The sequence below is a fragment of the Copadichromis virginalis genome, linkage group LG1, assembly GCF_057382275.1.
Source record: "Copadichromis virginalis isolate Kocher_CV1m ecotype Utaka linkage group LG1, C_Virginalis_male_GT1.1, whole genome shotgun sequence".
In the NCBI taxonomy this organism is placed as follows: Eukaryota; Metazoa; Chordata; class Actinopteri; order Cichliformes; family Cichlidae; genus Copadichromis; species Copadichromis virginalis.
The window spans coordinates 3,794,369-3,814,813 of NC_140618.1; the positions used below are offsets into that span (position 1 = coordinate 3,794,369).

Consider the following 20,445-nt stretch of genomic DNA (forward strand, 5'->3'; position numbering starts at 1 on the left):
TCCTGTGCAGGTGGTCCAACCCCTGCCTGCCTCCTTAAACTGGGGTGTTTAAATCTCTTTACCTCTGTTGTGAACTTCACACAAAGTTTGTGGTAACAAAATCAAACTGACGAGGATCTCGTTTGAAAAAGAAAAAGAAACAAAACAAAAAAAAAAAAAAACCACACACACACAGTCACGAGACAAAATAAAAACAGACTGCTCAAAGCAAAAGCAGAGCCCTCGCAGCTGGTAGTACAAAACACAGCGACAACATGCGTATTAGATACCCTCAGTGCCAAAAGCATAAATATGAAAAAAATGGGATCACCAAGAATATCCTAAAAATGGCGATGAGGTGGGTGTTACAGTGGAAAAACAAAAAGCAGCCAAATTTTCATCTGAAAATGTTGAATTTTAGTAAAAACAATGCTCTGTAGTTTGATACTGTCGTTACAGACAAAGCAGATGTTTAAAGCCTTCGGACGCTCATTTGAAATGCACACATTCTCCTTATCAGCTGGAAACATTAAAGCCGTAAAATGACTTTTTTCGAACGGATAAAAACTATTGAACAACAGCAATGATGAGCCTGTACCAGAATTTGAATGTACATGTGTTGAAGGTGCGGGTCTTGTTGAATTATTAAACATACTTTCTTTAATTTTTCGAGCCACAAAAACAACAACTTTTAATTTCTTCTGCTTGAGTCTCGGCCTCGGGTAGCTCTACTTATCATTGCTCAGTCAGTTGTCTGTTTGCGCTACTTTTTCAAGGAGCAGCGGATTATTGGTAAGGGTGACTTTATGTGTTTAGCTACTTAAGTGGAAGTACTGTGGATAGTTTTACCTTACATACATAGATCTACCAGTACAGCTTCTGAGGTAACTGTTTACAAAATGTTATAATCTATCCACAAGTTCTTTGCAATTTTACATTGATAAACATTATCCTTAACACATTTGGCCCACATAAAGTGCTATGGCCATCACACTGTCATTTAGAATTGTTTAAATAACTCGTGTCTTAAGTCCTTCCATCAAACAGAAAATAAAAAAAAAAAGTCGCATGGTTCACTTTATATTTCTAACATTTTGTGATATAAAGTCGTTCATAACAAACTGAAAGGCTGGGAGTTTAAAATGCAAACCGATGGAAGCAGAAGTAGAAGACTGTAATGTCACAGAGCACACGGTGTCTATTATTGTGTAGACTTTTATAAATAAGAGCTTAATAAAGATGCTTAATTTCTTTAGAAATAAACAGGTGGAGTGATCTTTATCAAAAGTGGATGTTGCATCTGCGGCTAAACCCCTGTACCCAAAAACTTTAAAAATCTACTGTGTGTGAGGCTGTGTAAGTAAAGCTTGCCCTTCACACCCGCGTGTAACAAACCAAGATAAAGACAATGTTGGATAACACCTCCCACCCACTCCATGACATGTTGGTCAGTCACAGGAGCTCGTTCAGTGAGAGACTGAGATTACCGAAAAGCACCACTGAACGACACAGGAAATCATTCCTGCCTGTGGCCATCTCCCTGTACAACGCATCCACTTAACACACTGTTTGCTGCTACAACTACACATGTTTCTTTTCCAAATATTTATTTATAAGTGACTTATGTATGTATATGTATATATTGTACTATTCTTAGTTAGCATATTGTCTGTCTTGTCTTAATGTTGGTTTAAAATGGAGCACTGTAACAAAAAATAATTTCCCCCAGGGATCAATAAAGTATTCTGATTCTGATTCTGATTCTGATTTGTTGGGGGTTGTGGATTTGACACCTCAGCATTGTGAAAGTGGGGGGGAAACATGTTTCTGGCTGTGCATAAGATTTCTGCTTACAACTTAGAATCTCAGTTCTAAATGAAATTCAGATGTTTTTTAAGTATGGCTAATGTATTAATTGACTTCTAAGGCACACACACACACACACACACACACACACACACACACACACACACACACACACACACACGAACAACAACAACAACACAGAGAAGAAGAAGAGGGGGTCGTTTTACTACGCATCATAAAAACGCAATCATTCATCTTCCAACTGTATCTTTCTGTTCTGGCTTTAGAATCATTGGTTGTTTACTGAGCCGTACTTTGGGAGTCATACTGTTGTGATACTGGGGAGAAAAGGGTAAGGTTTGATAGACTAAACCCTTACACACATAACTTGAAAAAACCTAAAGAGTGTGTGAGACTGCTAGCTGTGTTGTTCAGCAATAAACTCATCTACAAATGTGTTAGTAAAGAGCGACTTGTACTTCTGTCCCATTAAGCAATGGTTTAACAAATTTCACTGCAAACTATAAAAGGAATCTGGATTTATATAGAACATAGTAGTGATGGATTAAGTGCAGGAAACACTATTGCTGCTGTTCAATAGTTTTTATCCGTTCGAAAAAAGTCATTTTACGGCTTTAATGTTTCCAGCTGATAAGGAGAATGTGTGCATTTCAAATGAGCGTCCAAAGGCTTTAAACATCTGCTTTGTCTGTAACGACAGTATCACACTACAGAGCATTGTTTTTACTAAAATTCAACATTTTCAGATGAAAATTTGGCTGCTTTTTGTTTTTCCACTGTAACACCCACCTCATCGCCATTTTTAGGATATTCTTGGTGATCCCATTTTTTTCATATTTATGCTTTTGGCACTGAGGGTATCTAATACGCATGTTGTCGCTGTGTTTTGTGCTACCAGCTGCGAGGGCTCTGCTTTTGCTTTGAGCAGTCTGTTTTTATTTTGTCTCGTGACTGTGTGTGTGTGGTTTTTTTTTTTTTTTTTTTTTTTTCTTTTTCAAACGAGATCCTCGTCAGTTTGATTTTGTTACCACAAACTTTGTGTGAAGTTCACAACAGAGGTAAAGAGATTTAAACACCCCAGTTTAAGGAGGCAGGCAGGGGTTGGACCACCTGCACAGGACGGGTGAAGCAGAGAGTGTCGGGGGAGATGTGCAACAGAAGCAGAGGGAACATTTTACTAGATGATAAATGGCAGATTTAGGTGATTAAGGATTTGTTGACAAGATTAAAAGACACGTCCGTCAGAGTTCAACAACATTACAGTTTGATTAAATAAAAAGTTTTTAAACTACACAAGGGTCATTTTCTCCTCTGATAGAAAGCATATTAAACATGTCAAGAAAGAAAGAGTATAAAGAAAATAGTAAATGTGTGTCTAATTAAACTCTTCCTGTGAACCTTATATCATCCTTTAATATGTTTGGTGTTACAAACTTGAAGAAGCACAGAAAAGATCATCAGACATTAATCTAATCAGTCTAATCACTGAGGTTAATTATGAAGCTCCACAGGCTTCTGTGCAAAGACCAGTTTTGTTTACATTATACGCGCTTTAGAAGGCATAGCATAGCATACATTTTCACTGCTATGCATATGATACCCGCTTTTATTGGTTAAACTGCCGGGATGTCTTAGACGCATAATGAGCTTTAATTTTCTGCTTCTAAGTTCAGATAGAACTGAGGTTATTGTAACGGGGCGTAAAAATCTTAGAAACACTGTGGCTAACAAGATCCTTACTCTGGATGGCATCGCCTTGAGCCGCCTGTTGTAGTGATTTGGCACATTATAAGTAAAATTGAAACATACAATCCCATAGCACAACATCAACATTTATTTATATACAAAAATAAAAATGCTTTTTCAGAAAAGAATTGTAACTTCACAATTCATCACCGATTACGTGGGTACATTTTTTTTTTTTTTTAAATGCACTATATGTAGAATACATTGTTTGGTAAAATGCTGGTTACACGTTCTAAGAATGAAAAAATCAGTCTGTCAGAGAAAAAATTAGCAGCCCCCTTTGTAAAACTCTGCGACCAACCGTAGCTGTCTGATTTTCACCATGTCCAACCCTACCAGATTGTGGTATGCCTCGGCGATGGCGTCAAAGACTTTCCTTTCCGATTTCAGTTCGTGCAAGAGAGTTTCCGCCACCATGCAGACTTTGACGTCGTCCATTTTGATGTGGCGAGCAATCAGCAGCCGATGAATGGATGGAATGAAACGAGGGGTGAGGAGTCTTTTTCTGATGCTGTAATAATTTTCAGCGTAAAAGTCATCCTCCAACACTCGCGAACACTCGTGCTGTTTCTGGTGGGGTTGATCGGACATACAACCGTTGCATGTGTCAGTGAGGTACTTGTTGATTACGAGGTTGACAAGATGATACACAGCAGTTTTCACGATATCGATGAACAAAGAAGATGCCCAACCGTCAAGCTCGTCCGCTTGCTGCTGCTTTTCCAAGGGTCGATAGTAACCGGACGTGTCAGGTAATATTGTGCCCTCGTCCGCAGAATTTTCCTCCTCCTCCGCAGGGTGGCGCAGGGCTGTAGAGGCCATACTTCTCTCTGTTTTTGAGCTAAAAAAAAATAAATAAATAAAGGTTTGAAGGAATGAGACGGCGGTCTTCTTTTTAAATAACAGAAGAGGGCGTGGTCTGGAAGTGGGTTGATCTTAAAGGGTGCGGGTAGGTGTGGCAGCTATTTTCAAAAACCGTAGAGTTGGCCACTGCGTCTCTAGCAGCTGTAACTTTGGAAAAGAACGGTAATTCCCATCTGTTGGGCTTGAAATTCTCCATGAAAATGGCATCTTCCAGCCCTTCTGCTCAATCAACCATCAGAGTGACAGAACTCGGTACATATTTGGTACTTGGTACCAGGGATACTGAGCAATCTTTAGTCTCTGAAGATTGTGAGATTCATAATGTTCCCGATGATGCTGACATCGTGCTTTAAATGTAGTTCTCCTGTGCTGACTGAAACGTGCATGTTTACAGCATTTAACGTGCAAGAAACTAGTCTTGCACAGTGGGATAATGGAGTGACAGGGTTCATCACAGTTGAAAACAGCTGTCCGTGTGCACAGGCCATCCTGAGATCCTAAAAAGATTTTCAGATTTTCAGAAGAAAGAACACGTTGCTCTTAGCAATACTGTCTAGAACATTTCTTGCTCCACCTCTTCTTCAACCCTGTCTGTTCCCTGCACGACTCCAGCCAGACATACAAAAAACCACAAAAGAAATCCTACTGAGTCCACATCACACACATGCACACGCAGCCTCACACACAAGAACACAAATACCATAAAACATCCATGCACGCATGCACGTACAAACTATTTACTCAATCCTGCAAGAGGAGTGTAGGATTTAAATGTATGTATGTAATTTAAATTTGTATAAGCTGTAGATGTTTTGTTTTGTTTTTCTTGGTTTGTGGCGACGACTACACGACAAAAAAAAAGTTGTATGAGTCGGTGGAGGGGGCCCTCCGTGTTCTGGTTACCAGCACCGACCTTTGCAGTGAGCAGCTTCGGTTACGTGCAGCCCGAGTTTTTTCACCCGCGCTGAGGACAAAAGAAAAAAAAAAAAAAAGAAGTTCTGTAAACACACCTATGTGCATCTCCGATAGTTCCCTCACAATAAAAGCATCAAGCTGAATCACCATTTCAAAGCTTTTAACTTGAAGTAAGAAACGCCGGAAATGTCTCGTCGGCATTCACAATAGCGCTGAGACGTAAACAGTCCTTCACAGCGAAATGTCTTGAAGGTACAAAGACGAGAGGAGACAGGCGGGAGTTTGTGGCACAACACTGGCACGAGCAGCATTAGAGTGATGATGGGTGTAAAAAAACAATGAGCACGATTTTTCACGTAGATTGCACTGTACACAGTATTATATACATAGAGATATGTGAAGTGAATTTCAAGTGCATGTAGGCTAAATATTAAAAGGCCGCTTTATGAGTTTACCTAAAATAAAAGTATTCATGCAGAACAGTCAGTTTTACTAGTTCACCGGTTGTTGTTTATGAGAAGTGATAGAGAAAAGCTCATGACGTCCCTAAATTAAAATCCAGTTTAGTCAAATTATCTGTGCAGATGAGTGAAAAGGAGATATATTCACCAGACCATAGGTAACTTTCAATAAAATGGGTCTCATATATTAACTGTAAAGCATGATGAGGAAATGGCCAGTGTGCAGTCAATGACTAAACGATTCAATTAATCTATTCAGAGAGCTCAGGATAACTTGACTAAAAGATGAAGATGATCTGGACCTTTCAACAGGACGATGAAAATTTACAAATAAATAGTATCAAAAAAGATCAAAGGAAATCCTTTTCAAAAATCCCATTAAAACTTTGAGCGAAAACCCTTAAACACTCTGGCACAGAGACGATTTTCATGGACCGGTTTTCAGTTTGTGTTATGCGTATAAGTCATTTCTGCCTAAGTGGGTGATGTTGTTTACTACCAGTGGTGTACTTTTGTCAGTTAGAGAGGGTTTTTTGTTTTTTCTCATCCTTCGGGTCTCTGTTTTGTGTGTGTGTGTGTGTGTGTGTGTGTGCGCGCAGTCGGGAGGGGGGAAAGTTGGGGTGTCCAATTTCTTTTTTTTTTTGGGGGGGGGGGGGGGGGGGCTTCTTGTGAGGGCTGTCTGTTTTCCACATTCTGCAACGGTAAAATACGACTTTGAGGCGGATATTTGTTTTACTTTATGGGCAACAGTTATTCTTGCTCGTCTCCTGTTGACAAAACTCGCCTCATGGTTGACTCTGAGGAAAAAAACTCTTTCCCCACAGAGGGGAATAAACTTATTCGAATATGAGCTTTTTTCCACTAAGGCTTATTTTATAGGGAGATGTACGAAATTATTTACCGGGTTACAAGCAATGATAATATCGGCTGTTGACTCCTCAGCGTCATCATTTTCTGTCTATTGAGAAAACCCATTGTAAAAGTAATGAAGAAAAAAACTCTACCAAGGAGCAGGCTGTGCAAAAGCTACCTCATATAGATGTTTTAATAATAATAATAATATTTTTTGGGGGGCGCGTTATAGGTTATAAGCATTGAGAAAAAACTGATATCTGCTGTCTCACTCCTCCTTGACCCGCGGTGTGTGTGTGTGTGTGTGTGTGTGTGTGTGTGTGTGTGTGTGTGTGTGTGTGTGTGAAACAAGATCGCCTGTCGCGGCAATTATGGTTTGTTTTTCAGTCTCTCAAAAGGAAAAGTAGTATTCACTAAGGGATATTTATTCATTTTTTACACATAGGCAGCCTGTAGGTTACAAGCGGATAGAAAGTTCTTCTTTTCATCACAAGCTATGGTGTATCTTAAAGGTTTTTTACAGCGTCTGTATTATAGGAAAATAAAATACTATTGAAATCTCTACAGGAAGTCACTCTTTATTCCCATTACAAACGCCGGTGCAGCTTAAGAAAGTAAAATTACACCCGCTATTGTAAAAAACAGAGAAAATTGTCATAATATCGAAACAGAATTCAAACTATGAGTTTGCGGAAAACTAACTGCCGCTCTGTCTCTCTATACATCACAGAATCATCTGCTGCATCACCGCTGTGCTTCAGGAACCATACCCCTCCCCTCATGCTTAGGGAACATGACGCATCAGGTCTGAAAATGACTAGACACTTCCGGAGTATTTCCGGTAGGGTCATAAGGTCCGGATCGAGGCCTTCCATAGTAAATATGCTGTATTTGAATATGTCATATTCAAAGCCTTCTTCTTTGGGAGAGCAGATCTCATCGGACACAGGAACGCTGCTGGGCTGCAGAAGGAAATCCATCTTGCGTCTGTGCCTTAGAAATTGTGACGGACTCCACCTCTCTGCTTTTTTATTCTCCTCCCCCGCTGCACTCCCTCCCTCTAAAAACTTTTTTTTTCCCAACAACAGATGGCGCGCTTCCGGAGGTTTCCCCCCTCCCTTCTCCGGATGCAATTCGACACGCTTAGCGACAGATGGCGCGCTTCCGGAGGGGGGAGGTCAAAAGGTTATGATTAGGGCCATCAATCACTTCGGATCAAATTTTGTCATAAGCTGTATGGGAGTATCTCTCTTTTACTGTTAACGTCAAGCTGCAGAGCCAACGAAAAAGAAAACGAGATGCACTTGTCTTTGCCTCTGAAGAAAAAAAGAAAGCAAACACTGGTTTTGGTTTATGTGACTTTGACTCCAAAAAGTTGCTTTATATAAATCATATATACCTATGTTATAAATACATGATACTTTCAGCAAAATATCACACAGTGTTCTAGCACAATATCTAATCTGGGACTCTAGTCACGCAGCTCATGGCCCCCGAACCAGAACCTTCATCTGTTAACTGTTCTTGTTGGAAACACAAAACATTACAAAACAGGCAAAATGACCACTCAGACGCTTACAGAGAAACACGTGTGAGACACCGCCGCCAGGTTAGGGATAAGTTTTCATGTCTTGTGTCTGACAGTCTGTTCCTGACTCCAGGCTCCACCTGTACTACCTGCAGCATTATGACGGCTTCCTGGTTCTGCTCAGATCCTGTTTCAGGTCCTGAAAAGTACCTAAACCTGCACAAAAGAGCTTTTGTTGGCTCAGCCACAGGCAAGAGTCTGGGTGTGAACCTGGTTTCTGGTGTCACAGCATTGCACCCTGCACTTCCTCCATCCAGTCCTTCAGGTGTAGCTCACAAATGCAGAGTTTTCATTTCGAACAGAATCTGACAAAAGATCGACTCAAACACAAAGTTCTTTGTTAATGCGTGAACCTAATCATTACACAGTAATCTTACTGTTATCTGGGCTAAGATTAGGCATTAACACATGCATGGTGTGAAAGGAGTTTTCAGCCTTGGCAGAGGCATGCGGTCTCAGACGCTCTTGGAACTGTTTCACTGCATTTTTAAACTAAGTAATTAGTCAATAATAATTAACAGATTCCTGAATTCATTCATTCCCTGATCAGTGGAGCGAGCTGTTATTTTTCCTCAAACTTTATGAGGAACCAACCGCAGAGCCGTTGTGTTCACACACCCACATATGTTCCTCCAGCAGGACTGCAGTGTCCCTCAGAAACAGCCACCGTGGGGATCTGTCACGTACCCCGCAGCTTGCCCAGTTTCCCAGACGTCCTGGTCCTACAACCTGATCCACAGCGGTACTCGCTGTTCTGTTTGTTCTTTTGTGCAGCGGGTGTCTGAAAGAGCTCTGCTGGCGAGAGTGTCGAGGCGTTGGCAAGTTGTTTCTATCCGTGTCCTTGGAGGATTTCCAGAGTCACGTCCTGAGAAAAAAGCCGCTGAGTGAGAGTGAAATAAATACCTCAGCTCTGCTCCACGCTGCAGAAACACCTGATTCATAGCTGCAAACGCTTTCTGCTGAGTTCCACTTGCTGTTCAACTGCCAGGATATTTTGAGCTGTGCTTTGTTATTGTGAGCAGCTTGATATCTGATAACAGAGGGGAATGTGGGGAGGGGGAGCCGGTTTCATGCTGTGATGTCTTTTAGCTCTCAGACTCAAACAAAATTGACATAAGGCCAGGAGACCAGCTCTTGAGTCTTGAGTCAAAGGGCCACCACACACAGCCGAGGGTCTCAAAAGGAACTATACTGTGTGCAGATTTAAAGTACTTCATCTTTGTTGTTTTTTGGTGAAATTCTGAATTCATCCAATTTGTTTTCCCCCCTAAAGAGCATTTTCATCTCAAAGAGCAGAGAAGAAAAGCACGCCTGTTAATGCGCTGGTCTATCCTCGGTATACCGAGTGTGTGACTGCAGACGCGGAAGCCTGACTAATGAAAAATTCACCACGTCATTACAGTGCTGAAAAAGCTGAGCCCAGCTTAACACTTTCTGTGTTAGCCACGTCAAAGAACAAACAAGTTTGTCTGACCCTGATCCCCTTCCCCTTACATAACACAATTAATTTGATATGTCCGCTCAAATCGTCGTATGATCCTATTCATCTTCAGGTTCCCCGGGAGCTGCAGATTCTTGGTTGATGGCCAAAGGACAGCGACAGGAGAAACCACATTTACAGAAACAGTAAGTCCTGTTGTTTGTTGCACCATGCTGTGGTGGAAAACGTATTTGAGATGGTTTGTTTGGTTTGCTTTGTCATGATTCGTACGTCAAGGTAGTGACACCGTTTGAGATATGATCAGGGCAAAAACGAATACGTAGGAATAAAAAAATGTTTGTGTTTGTGGTCAGAGGTTTTGAGGTGAATATGTGACTGCGGTATTGCAGAAAAGAGGCTCCAGGTCTAAAGGGGAGCAGCGCTGCAATTTATGGCTGAGGCTCTGAGAGGCTCCTGAGGTTAAGAAAACAATGTGTGCAGAGACAGAGAAGAACAAATATGAATAAGGTCGAAAAGACACTTTGTAGAGACCTAAATAACTTTGTCCTTTGTCCCACACGCCATCAGACTGTTTAACTCCTCCCTGGAGGGGAGAGGGAGGGGAAACAGGAGGACAAAGGAGGGGGGAACAACTAAGCTGTAGTGCCTCTTCACCTCACTGTGCAATACCTTTTGTGCAATACTTTTGTAAATAGTCAACAGTGCAATAGACTCAATACTTGAAATGTGCAATTCACTTGTATTTTTATTTTTATTCCTATTTATTCTATTTATCCCCTTTGTATATTTTATTTATATTGTCTCTGTATTTATATATGTGTGTGTGTGTGTGTGTATTATATATATATATATATAATATTCTGTAACTCTGTAACTTCTGTCGGTGCTGTGCTTTTTTGGAAATCGAATTTCCCAGAGGAACCCACCCGAGGGATTAATAAAGTTCTATCTAATCTAATCTAATCTAATCTAACTGCCACCGACAGGAGAGCTAACTCACATAAAACCACTAAAATTTTAATTTGTTGATATTAAACTTGCACAGTGTGTGGCAAATGTTCTTCCCAAGAAAAAGACAAAAATACCACGAATCACTCATGAAGTCTGAGGTCTAAGTGATCATCAGTGAAGACCCCAACACCAGCTCGCAATCCTAAACTTAACCCTGTGGTTTGGAGAGAAGTAATAATATGTCTTTGTAAAAAGAAACAAACCCCCCCAAAAACCCTCCAACTGTTTTCCCCTTTTAATCAAGGGGAAAAGGGAAAGAAAAACGTTTTTCTTTGATTACCAAGGCAATTTTTCCTGTACTGGGGAATCTCCTTTGGTTAATATAACACCCTGCAGACAGAAAACGTTATAGGATACAAAGACTGCCATCAATCAAACGAGGTTAAAAAATGACCCCAAAAAGTTACAGATGTGGGATGAAAAAGTCAGGATTGTGATGTTACAACACTGTTAGTGAAAAAGGGTGACAGCCAATGTCTGTGCTGAACTAAGAAATGTGAGCCATCGCTTAGTGTTTAGAGCTTCATGAAAAAGTTTAAAGAGGTGTGAAAGAAATGTGTCTGAGGATTTCTATTTCTCCCTTTTGCTGGACTTGGAAGGTCATGGGGGTCTATAAATCAGCTGTGAGATACACCTGGAAGTGATCAGAACTGTCGTAATATCACATTCACACCTAATATCTGTGTTCAGAGAACTTCATCGTTAACACAGGGAATAACCCAGGAATGTAACCACGAGAGTTCAAGAAACTCACAGGAGCTTCTAGGACGAGCAAACGAGAAATATGATTGGTGTCTCCGCAGAGGTTGTAGAGATGTTTAAGGGTATTTTATGAAGTTCTATGGACCATTTGGGAGAATGCAGTGGTTTCCAATCTTCTTTTAGACTTTTTGGACTAAAAGGTCTAAAGCATACTTCTGTTATGATTCACAGAGAGGTTTTAAGGATCCAAGATGAAATTCTAGGGTTGCATGTTTACAAATGAAAATATTCCATGTCATCTTATCAAGATTCAGCTTGAGAAATTGAATTTGTCTGGAAACTGCACTACAGTTTAAATCTATGATTTAGCTTTCTGGGTTTGAAGACATTTTGGTTTCTGCTGACCAAGCTGACAATGAGACTCCACGTTTCACTTACTGTTCCTGTTGATGTGGAATCAGTGAACACGGTTTTTTCACTCCTTGCCTTCTGTGGTGTTTTTATGAACAAAATGCTTTTGGTGCAAACATTGAGCAATGTTTTCTAATATCCTGCTATTATTTGCCTGACTGCGTGAAAGAAAAGTTTTCTGTGTGTGAACTCGACGTGAGGACATGATGAAGGTTGCCATTGCTTCATCAATGCAATTGTCCAACTGTAAGCAGAGGTCAAGACTGCAAAGCTTGCAGAATCAAACCTTTGAATAACAAAACCTCGGTTTCTAGACTGTTAATAAGCAGAGGCGTATTACACAAGACTTCACCCCGGATGCAGCTGCAAACAGTTTTTAAAACTTTTAAAACTCTTGACTACGACATGAGGTGAACTCTAAGTCTGCGTTTATGAAAAGGTGAACTCTGATGAACTTTCTGTTGAACCGAGTGACTGAGATGAGGGAGGAGAAACGAGGGGTGGAAGCATAAGAAAGTGCACGAGTCAAATGGGAAAGGAAAGTGAAAAATATTCCAAAAAAGGGAAACAGCACTATGAAACAAGGAAGTAAAATGTAGAAATGGAAAACAATGAAGGAAAATGGAGCACAATTGAGTAAATACAGAGAACGAGAGAGAAAAACATGAATAAAATGATGAAAGAAGACGGGCATACAAAAGAGCAAAGATCGAATAAGTAGAAGGAAGAAAATCTGATTACTCACAGTTAAGGGATTATAGATGTAATGTAGGTTTTGCTACAGAAATATTTTGATTGTTAGTTACTGAACGCAGCTGTTTCAACGTGGAGAAAGTGGTTTGATGAAATGTGTAGTTTAGACATTCATGCTTCTGATACAAATGTGTCTAACAGAACCAAGTTTGTTTTTAGCTGTGTTTGTCTGTCAACAGGATCAAATTTCATCAGACTTGGAGAGACGAAGCCCGAGCAATGAAAGAAACCATTACATTTTGGTGGGCTTCTGGCAAGATGGTGCTTTGGACTTAGTAGAGGACTGGGATTTGTCTAGGCCAGGGGTGGGCAACTCCAGGCCACGAGGGCCGCTGTCCCTGCAGATTTTAGATGTGTCCTTGAACCAACACAGCTGATTTAAATGGCTAAATTAGCTCCTCAACATGTCCTGAAGTTCTCTAGAGGCCTGGTAACGAATTAATCATGTGATTCAGGTGTGTTGACCCAAGGTGAGATCTAAAACCTGCCGGGTACCGGCCCTCGACGCCTGGAATTGCCCACCCCTGGTCTAGGCCATCTCCTGCAGGAGACTACTGCAGGCGTTTTAGAAAACCTTAGATTCTCATCAACTTACCATCTTAAGGTGTCCGTCATCAGCAGTTCTGACCATGACTCCCTTCCCTCCCTCTGAAAGAGTCTAAAGGCTCTGAGAGGTTTCCTTAACACGTTGGCAGGACATCAACCTGCAGCGCTGCCCAGTCACCGAGCCCTGTGACTTCAGCCCTCATCCTTTGAAGAATGTGGCTCTGTTTAGAACAAATCAACTTGCTTTCTAAGAGGTTTACTGCAGCCTTTTGTTCCACCCTCTGCTCTTATTTCCAAAATGACCAAACGTTGACCCTAACAGTTTTCGGCAGAGCCAATTAAGAACGATCTGTTGGTTGAGATCTGGGATCTGGACCAGCTTTAAATCTCCTCGTAGATATTTCCCCTTCTACTGGGTTGAAGCCAATGTTCAAAGGGCCACGTAAGTGAGAGAGCTTTCAGGCTGTAATCAGATCTCAAATAAAGCTCCGCACCGTATCTGTGTGAAGTACTTGATAGTAGGATAACGTGGTTGGTGTGCAAAGATGTGAGGCTGTATCTTGTAAAGGCCATGTGTGCTGTGGTGATCTTCATGTCTTAGGGATTTATGTCTTGCCATGTCAACAGACCATCTCCTGAAGCCCTACAGCTCCGGTGTCAGACCGCTTAGTCTGCAGGATATGTTTGTTCTGGTTTGGGATTACTTTGAATCTGTGCCATGGCGGATGTGTACAATCAGACTAGTACAGACGTGAGAATCTGACTTTTTAGCTGTTAGAGGAACACGTAATATTTTATTCATTGATCTATTAAATCCACAGACCAACTAATTGGTTTAAGAGTTTTGGCTGTTTCATTGCTATTAGAGGTAGTCTTTTGGTGAGTAGTCAGAGTATTGTTTTAGTTCATCTCATTGCTCCTGCTATTGCTGTTTAATACCCCATCATCCTTTCACCCTAAAGGTGTCGTCTCATTTGAGTTTGTTCATGCAGACTTCTGCTCCTCCAGTATCCTACCATCATTTGTGCCTGTAGGGTAAGTAATACTGGAGACAAACGTTGTGCCAGTTCATCCAGACATTTCACTCTTAACGAGAGAAGTGGACTGACTGACACCGAGACCAGTTTATGGCTAACATCTGTTTTTCTAACATCTGTCTGCTGCTTGATGGATGCTGTGTGATGTGTTATACTCACTGGTGCCGGTGCAGTTTAATGCGTGAACGTGAACGGCTTTATTTGTTTAACCTAGATTTTTTTCCTCCCGTTCAAAGGAGCACTCCTTCCTGTGTGGGAGGTGAGTGGCAGAGATCTGGACCACACCTTTGTTCAAAGTGTAAAGGTGTTTGCAAACAAACTGACATCCCCACAAAGCAAGAAAATATAACAGGAAATACGGGCCAATCCTGTGCAGCTGAATGACATTTCACTTTGTTTGGGATGATAATAATTAACATAACTTTTATTTGTTTGAAAAATACACAGAAAACCTCCCAAGACGCATTTTACCTGTGTGTATTTATGTAATTGCTCCAGTATTTGGGTTTTTGATCGTGCGCAGCTTACAGGAAACATCCATCCATCCATTCGCTTCCGCTTGTCCTTTTCAGGGTCGCGGGGGGCGCTGGAGCCTATCCCAGCTGTCATAGGGCGAGAGGCGGGGTACACCCTGGACAGGTCGCCAGTCTGTCGCAGGGCCAACACACAGGGACAGACAACCATTCGCACTGACATTCACACCTAGTGGCAATTATCCAATTAACCTATACCCACAAGCTGCATGTCTTTGGACGGTGGGAGGAAGCCGGAGTACCCGGAGGGAACCCACGCAAACACATGCAAAGTCCACACAGAAAGACCCCGGCCTGATGGTGGAATTGAACTCAGGACCTTCTTGCTGTGCGGCAACAGTGCTAACCACCGTGCTGCCTTACAGGAAATATGTGCGTTGGTAATAGCCTGTTTTTTATATGTCAAAAAATCTCAGAAACTGTGTGTCATGGGAAATTATCATTACAGTAGCTGTTTGTAAAAAGTGACCGTAGCCACTGTGAAGTCTGGTTTTGAAGCTTAAGTGTTTGCAGCCAAAAGTGACTGCCAGAGGCTGGAGTGTCAGGTTATTATGTAAGCCAGGGGATAACTGCATTAAAATTCTCCATAGGCTCCAACACAGTCAGTCAAATATTAAGAAAGCTCAGCAGGCACTTAGAAGAGACATCGCCGGAACCACACCTTTAACTTTATGCCTTGATAGAATCTAATCAAGTGAGCTATAAAAAATAAACACACCCTATAATTATTTAGAAAGAAATTAGATGGATGGCAGTGAATGTCACTGGCTGCTATCGAGACTTACCATTGTCACTGTTATGAAATTGCAAATGTGACCTCTTGTTTTTTCTCCACACGCACTTTTTATCTGCTCGGATGTGATTGGTCGATAGAACTTGGGCTCCAAATTAAGAAACTTCGCGCCTATTTTCTGAGCTTAACTTCTCCAAATGTGAAGCTAGGAGAACTAAACAAGTAATAAATTAAGAAAACAACAGGTAAGGACTAATGAATAACAATGAACACCCTCTCAGTAGATCAAGGCAGATTTCATTATATTTTTTAATGTGATCTGTGTTTGACATTTACAGGGAAGCAACAGGTAATTTAACACAACGGCTGAGCGTCTTTCTGTCTCCACAGTAACGGCTGTTTCCTACCTTTCAGGGTTACCTGAGGAGCAGTTTGGGAAAGTTTCCACTATATGTGTGCTTCTACGGAGATTACAGGAGAGTACAGTTACACAAAAGCAAAGCGTGGTGTGATTAAAGTGACGCATTAATCTGTAGATCTGATTATCTCGTTAACTATGACACAAAGAGGCCTGGGCCAGCTGGATGTCAGCCAACAAAAGTGTGATTAAGGCTGCATGGAGACGGAGGTCAGCACACACACACACACACACACACACACACACACACACACACACACACACACACACACACACACACACACACACACAAACCCATGAATATAAGTCTTCTATTAGACTCACTCCACAGTGCTCAGATAACAGAGAGCGCAGCAAAAACAGTCATCTGTGATCAGCAAACACACCGCTGACGTTTCCCTTATACGCTGACTTTTATTGTGAAGGGAAATCCCATTTGACCACCACACTCCCCCACCCCCTCCCTGCAGGCGCTCATTGTGCATAAAGTTTATTCCCTGTCACACACACAAACAGAGAGCCAACACACACTGTTTTCCTTTGGGATCAGATCACCTCCTTGATCCGAGCGGTGATTCGAATGGTTTTTAAAGAGGGCTCAGTACACCGGGACCTCACCACGTCTGTGATCATTTACAGTCACACTAAAGATTACAAAACTTCTCCTTTTCACCTCTGAAAGCCTGCTCGCCTCTACCCTTCCCCTCAGAGGCTCTGTTGAAAACAGTATAATATTAAGTTTTAAGGCTGCATTTAATATTTTTCTGCTCTGCTTTTGCATGCTTGCATGAAATTCTAACTGCAAATTACAGGATCAGGGATCTTTATAAGCTTTGGGATTCCTGCCAGCTTGAGGTTTATTTTAGACAGAGAACACCGATGTACTGTAATTTCAGGACAGATTTTTCTCGGGGTAAAATAAGCATATCTTAAATTACATGCTCCTGCTGATAGATACGTTGATAAACTCAAAACAAGTTTGAGCAAAATCTGATGATGCACTTTTCAGAAATTTACAAAGTTTGCTTGTTTTCAAGCAAAGATTGTTGGTTTTCATGCTTTTGGAGCAACCAGTTCTCCATCTTCCCGACACCCAGGATCCTAAATCTGACAGAAACCCTTATCATTGAGGAGAAATTAGGAGGATTTCACCTAAAGTGCACAACTGACAACAACTAAAAAGACTGCATACACACGCTGTTGTGAAAATAAGACCCAACCCAGAATAAATACACAAACGTCTGATTTCTAGTGTCGATAAAACACCCGAATGAGTGGGCAGTGCCTCCTCTTACCTGTGATGATTACGGCTTTGCCGTGGGCAGGCAGCATGGCTCGTGGCTGGCTGGTCTTGGTTGCATAGTAGATGCAGAAGGTGATGCCAAATAGCACCGGGAGCAGCATGGCCGGTAGGCAGAACGCCCACAGCCTCTCCACCAGCACGGTGGCCCCCAGCCAGGCCACCACGGTGGAGGTGGTGTTCAGGTGGGACGCCAAGATCTTCTTCATGGCTCCGCCGATGAACACAGTCACAATGGCCAGGTAAATCCAGAAGGGGAGAGTGTAGTCTTCCATCACTGAAGGAGAGTATGAGTGGCTTTTTCACCTGTTCTACCTGTCTGCCTAATTTTTACCTGTCTGTCCTTCTTTCCTGCAGCTGCAAGTTTGAAGTTTAAAGAAACAAGAGCGTGCTGTCCCCTCTGTCAGATAGTAACTCAGTCTGAGTGTGTGTCTATTTGTTGCTCTCCCTCTCTGCTGTACACACTCCCTCTCACACTCTGTGTTCTGACGAGCAGCCGGTACAGAGCTCTTCGGCTGCTTCTCTCACTCACTGTATATATAGAGATCTGCAGGGGAAGGAGGAGGGACTAAAGGCTGTAGCCCTGCATCTAATCTGCAGCCCACACACGCGCGTGCACACACACACACACACACACACACACACACACACACACACACACACACACACACACACACACACACACACACACACACACACTGAGAGAGCAAGTTTGGCTCAAGAACAATCATGAGTGTGAATTACCTGATCATTTATCAAAGTTTTTATGCAATATTAACATAAAAATAAAAACAAAGCACAAACCTGACACACACACACACGGCGCGGGAAACGTCATGTCTTATATGACTTCTCTGTTTCTACTGATAATGTTTTTATGAGTTTCACAGGTCAGAATGTGACCTTGACTTGTGCAGCAGCTGATCTGAAAGCAGGAAAACTGCCAGAAGTGGAGATACAAGGTTTTCACTCAGCGGACAGACTGAGTCCTTTGTTCGACTGACAGCTCGCATTAAAATCTCATTCACTGTTTAAAAAAAAGACAAACAAATAAAATCCCAATTCCAGAGCTCTGAGCGCCCGGTGTTCAGGAAAAACCAGTAAGCAGACCTTATGTTGGGCTCAGTGGTTTAAGAATGAACTTTTGTGCTTGAACTTTATGTTGAAATTTGTATGAGGTCATTACAGCGCCACATGGAGCTCATCAGAAGACTGAGACAGATTACCGATTAGTGTATTGATGAATCGAATTTAGTGACGTCAATAACGACTGCACTGCACTCTTAAAGGTCAACACAAAAGCTCCAGTTGGAGTTACTTTGTCACACTGCCGCACATCATGCAAAAAACACATTTTCTTTTTTAAAAATCGAAACCTTCAAACAAGCACCAGCACCCCCCTGCACCTCTCTCGTCTCCTTTAAGTTCTTTGCATCGCTGTATTTGTATTTGCACTGTAATGATGCCTATATACCTTTGAGTAATGGATGCAGGATATTCCTTTTTATGGGTCGACGTTTGCTCATCGAACAGTTAACGCGACCTGCTCCAGTTGCGCCGGCTGAGATTGACCAGACAAAGGAGACTTGGAACTGTTGGGCTTTCTTCTGACTGAAACTTGGCTCAGAAACAACTTTCTCGACTCATTTCAATTTGGTGCTTGACACTCCCAGCCAGGGACAAAGAGGGGAGCTGGGCTGTTCTCTGATTAACAGCTGTTGAGCAACAGCCAAATGCCGACCCCTTAACTCTTGCGCCGTTGCATTTGTTTGACGTTTGGCTCTTAATGATGAGCTGAAAGAAAATAAAGTGTATTTTGTCCTTTGTCTAACTCCAACCAAGCCTTTAACCTATATCATTTGAAAAAATGCAGAAGCACTCAGAGCCGCTGATCTGAGGATGGCTCAGAGTGAGGACGCCACTTTGACAGGAGCGTTAACCTGGTATGTTTTTGACAGCAGGAGAAGCCAGAAAATCCCATCGCACACTCGGAGAACAAGTCCACACACAGCTGGGATGAGCTTTGACTGCAGGGGCGAGAGGCTTGAACATTAAAAGAAGTGACAAGCTGGATTTGATGACGTCTTTTCAGGGTTTACTCTAAAGTCTAAATTCTCACAGTTTAAATCTGGCCAGTGAGGCCAAATTACTTATAGAATAAGAACTGGAAAGTACAAGTTGCAATTTTTGCTGTTTAGCTAACATCACTAAAGAGTGCATGCTGAAGCTTTTCTTTTATTTCCTTCTGTTTTGGCTCCAAAGAGCCAAATTCTACATAATTTACTATTTCGGCTCACACTAACTTTGTTCTCTTTTCCATCAAGCTTCCCTTTTTATGCTGTCATTGATTTCATTTGTATATTGCATTGGGTAACACTAATTTCCAGACAACTGTGCTCATGATTTCTGAAAAAGAAGTGATACATTTCCAAGAAAGTACTCTGATGGACGCTGACATGAATTCATCCATTATTTCTACAACTGTAAATTACACATCAGTGTCAGGGCTGCAGCCAAGGGACCTCATTCAAGGACTGAACATGCACACACAGGAATAAATGTATTGCTGAAAGACATCAAATAATTTGGTTTGTTATTTGTACGAGACGGGGCTGGTCTCGGAGCTCTAGGTTTGTTTTTGCTTTTTCTTTTAATCTGATCAAAGCGGTTTAGGTCTTCTCTGAACCCACGTGTGTTCACATCTAACATGCTGAGTAGCCACTTTTTAAATTCTTGTGTAACATTTCTACGATCAGACTTGTTTTGTTTTGGTTATTTATCACAATATTAGCTAGAATTCAGGAAGACGAATTTGATATGAGAACAGGATGATGGGAAATTTGGTTATTTGTTTTCCATGCCTTTAGAAGTTTGATTTTTATCAGGTTTTATTGTGCTGATTTGTTTTATCTGGACATGCTGTAAATCACTTTGTGATCTTTATAAATAAAGCTTATTATTGTATTCTTCCAGAACCTGTTGGACCTGTAAACGTTTTAAAGACAGCACGATGGCACGCGTCATCTCAGGTGAGCTGCTGCTTCCAAGAATTTATGGAAAAGTCAACAGTAAATTTACTTTCTCCACAAACAGCAGGTGCTGCTGGCCTTAGGTGGTCTTTCATGTTTCTCACCATAAAAGTGCTGCAGGGAACAGACCTGCATCTGCACATCATGTTTACGAGAAACCTTCTGATAACATCCAGGCTGTTTCTAAAGAGTTTCAGTTTTTCAGTGCAGTCGCCTGACAGCTAGAAGCCCCTCAGTCAGCATTTCCACCTCTGTGTGAAGTTCGTATTCCTCCCTGAGCCTGTGATGTCAGAGTGAGT

At 41.7% G+C, this 20,445-nt stretch overlaps 1 protein-coding gene across 1 annotated transcript in view; it reads right to left on the bottom strand.

Moving 5' to 3' along the window:
• hsd11b2 (hydroxysteroid (11-beta) dehydrogenase 2) overlaps nucleotides 1-17,619 on the bottom strand; it is a 32,162-nt gene extending 14,543 nt beyond the window's left edge. The window contains exon 1 of the mRNA XM_085478451.1: nucleotides 17,113-17,619. Within this exon, the coding sequence (XP_085334577.1) occupies nucleotides 17,113-17,392 (280 nt within the window). The 5' untranslated portion in view covers nucleotides 17,393-17,619. The remainder of the gene's footprint in view (nucleotides 1-17,112) is intronic.
• Nucleotides 17,620-20,445: the final 2,826 nt, after the last annotated feature.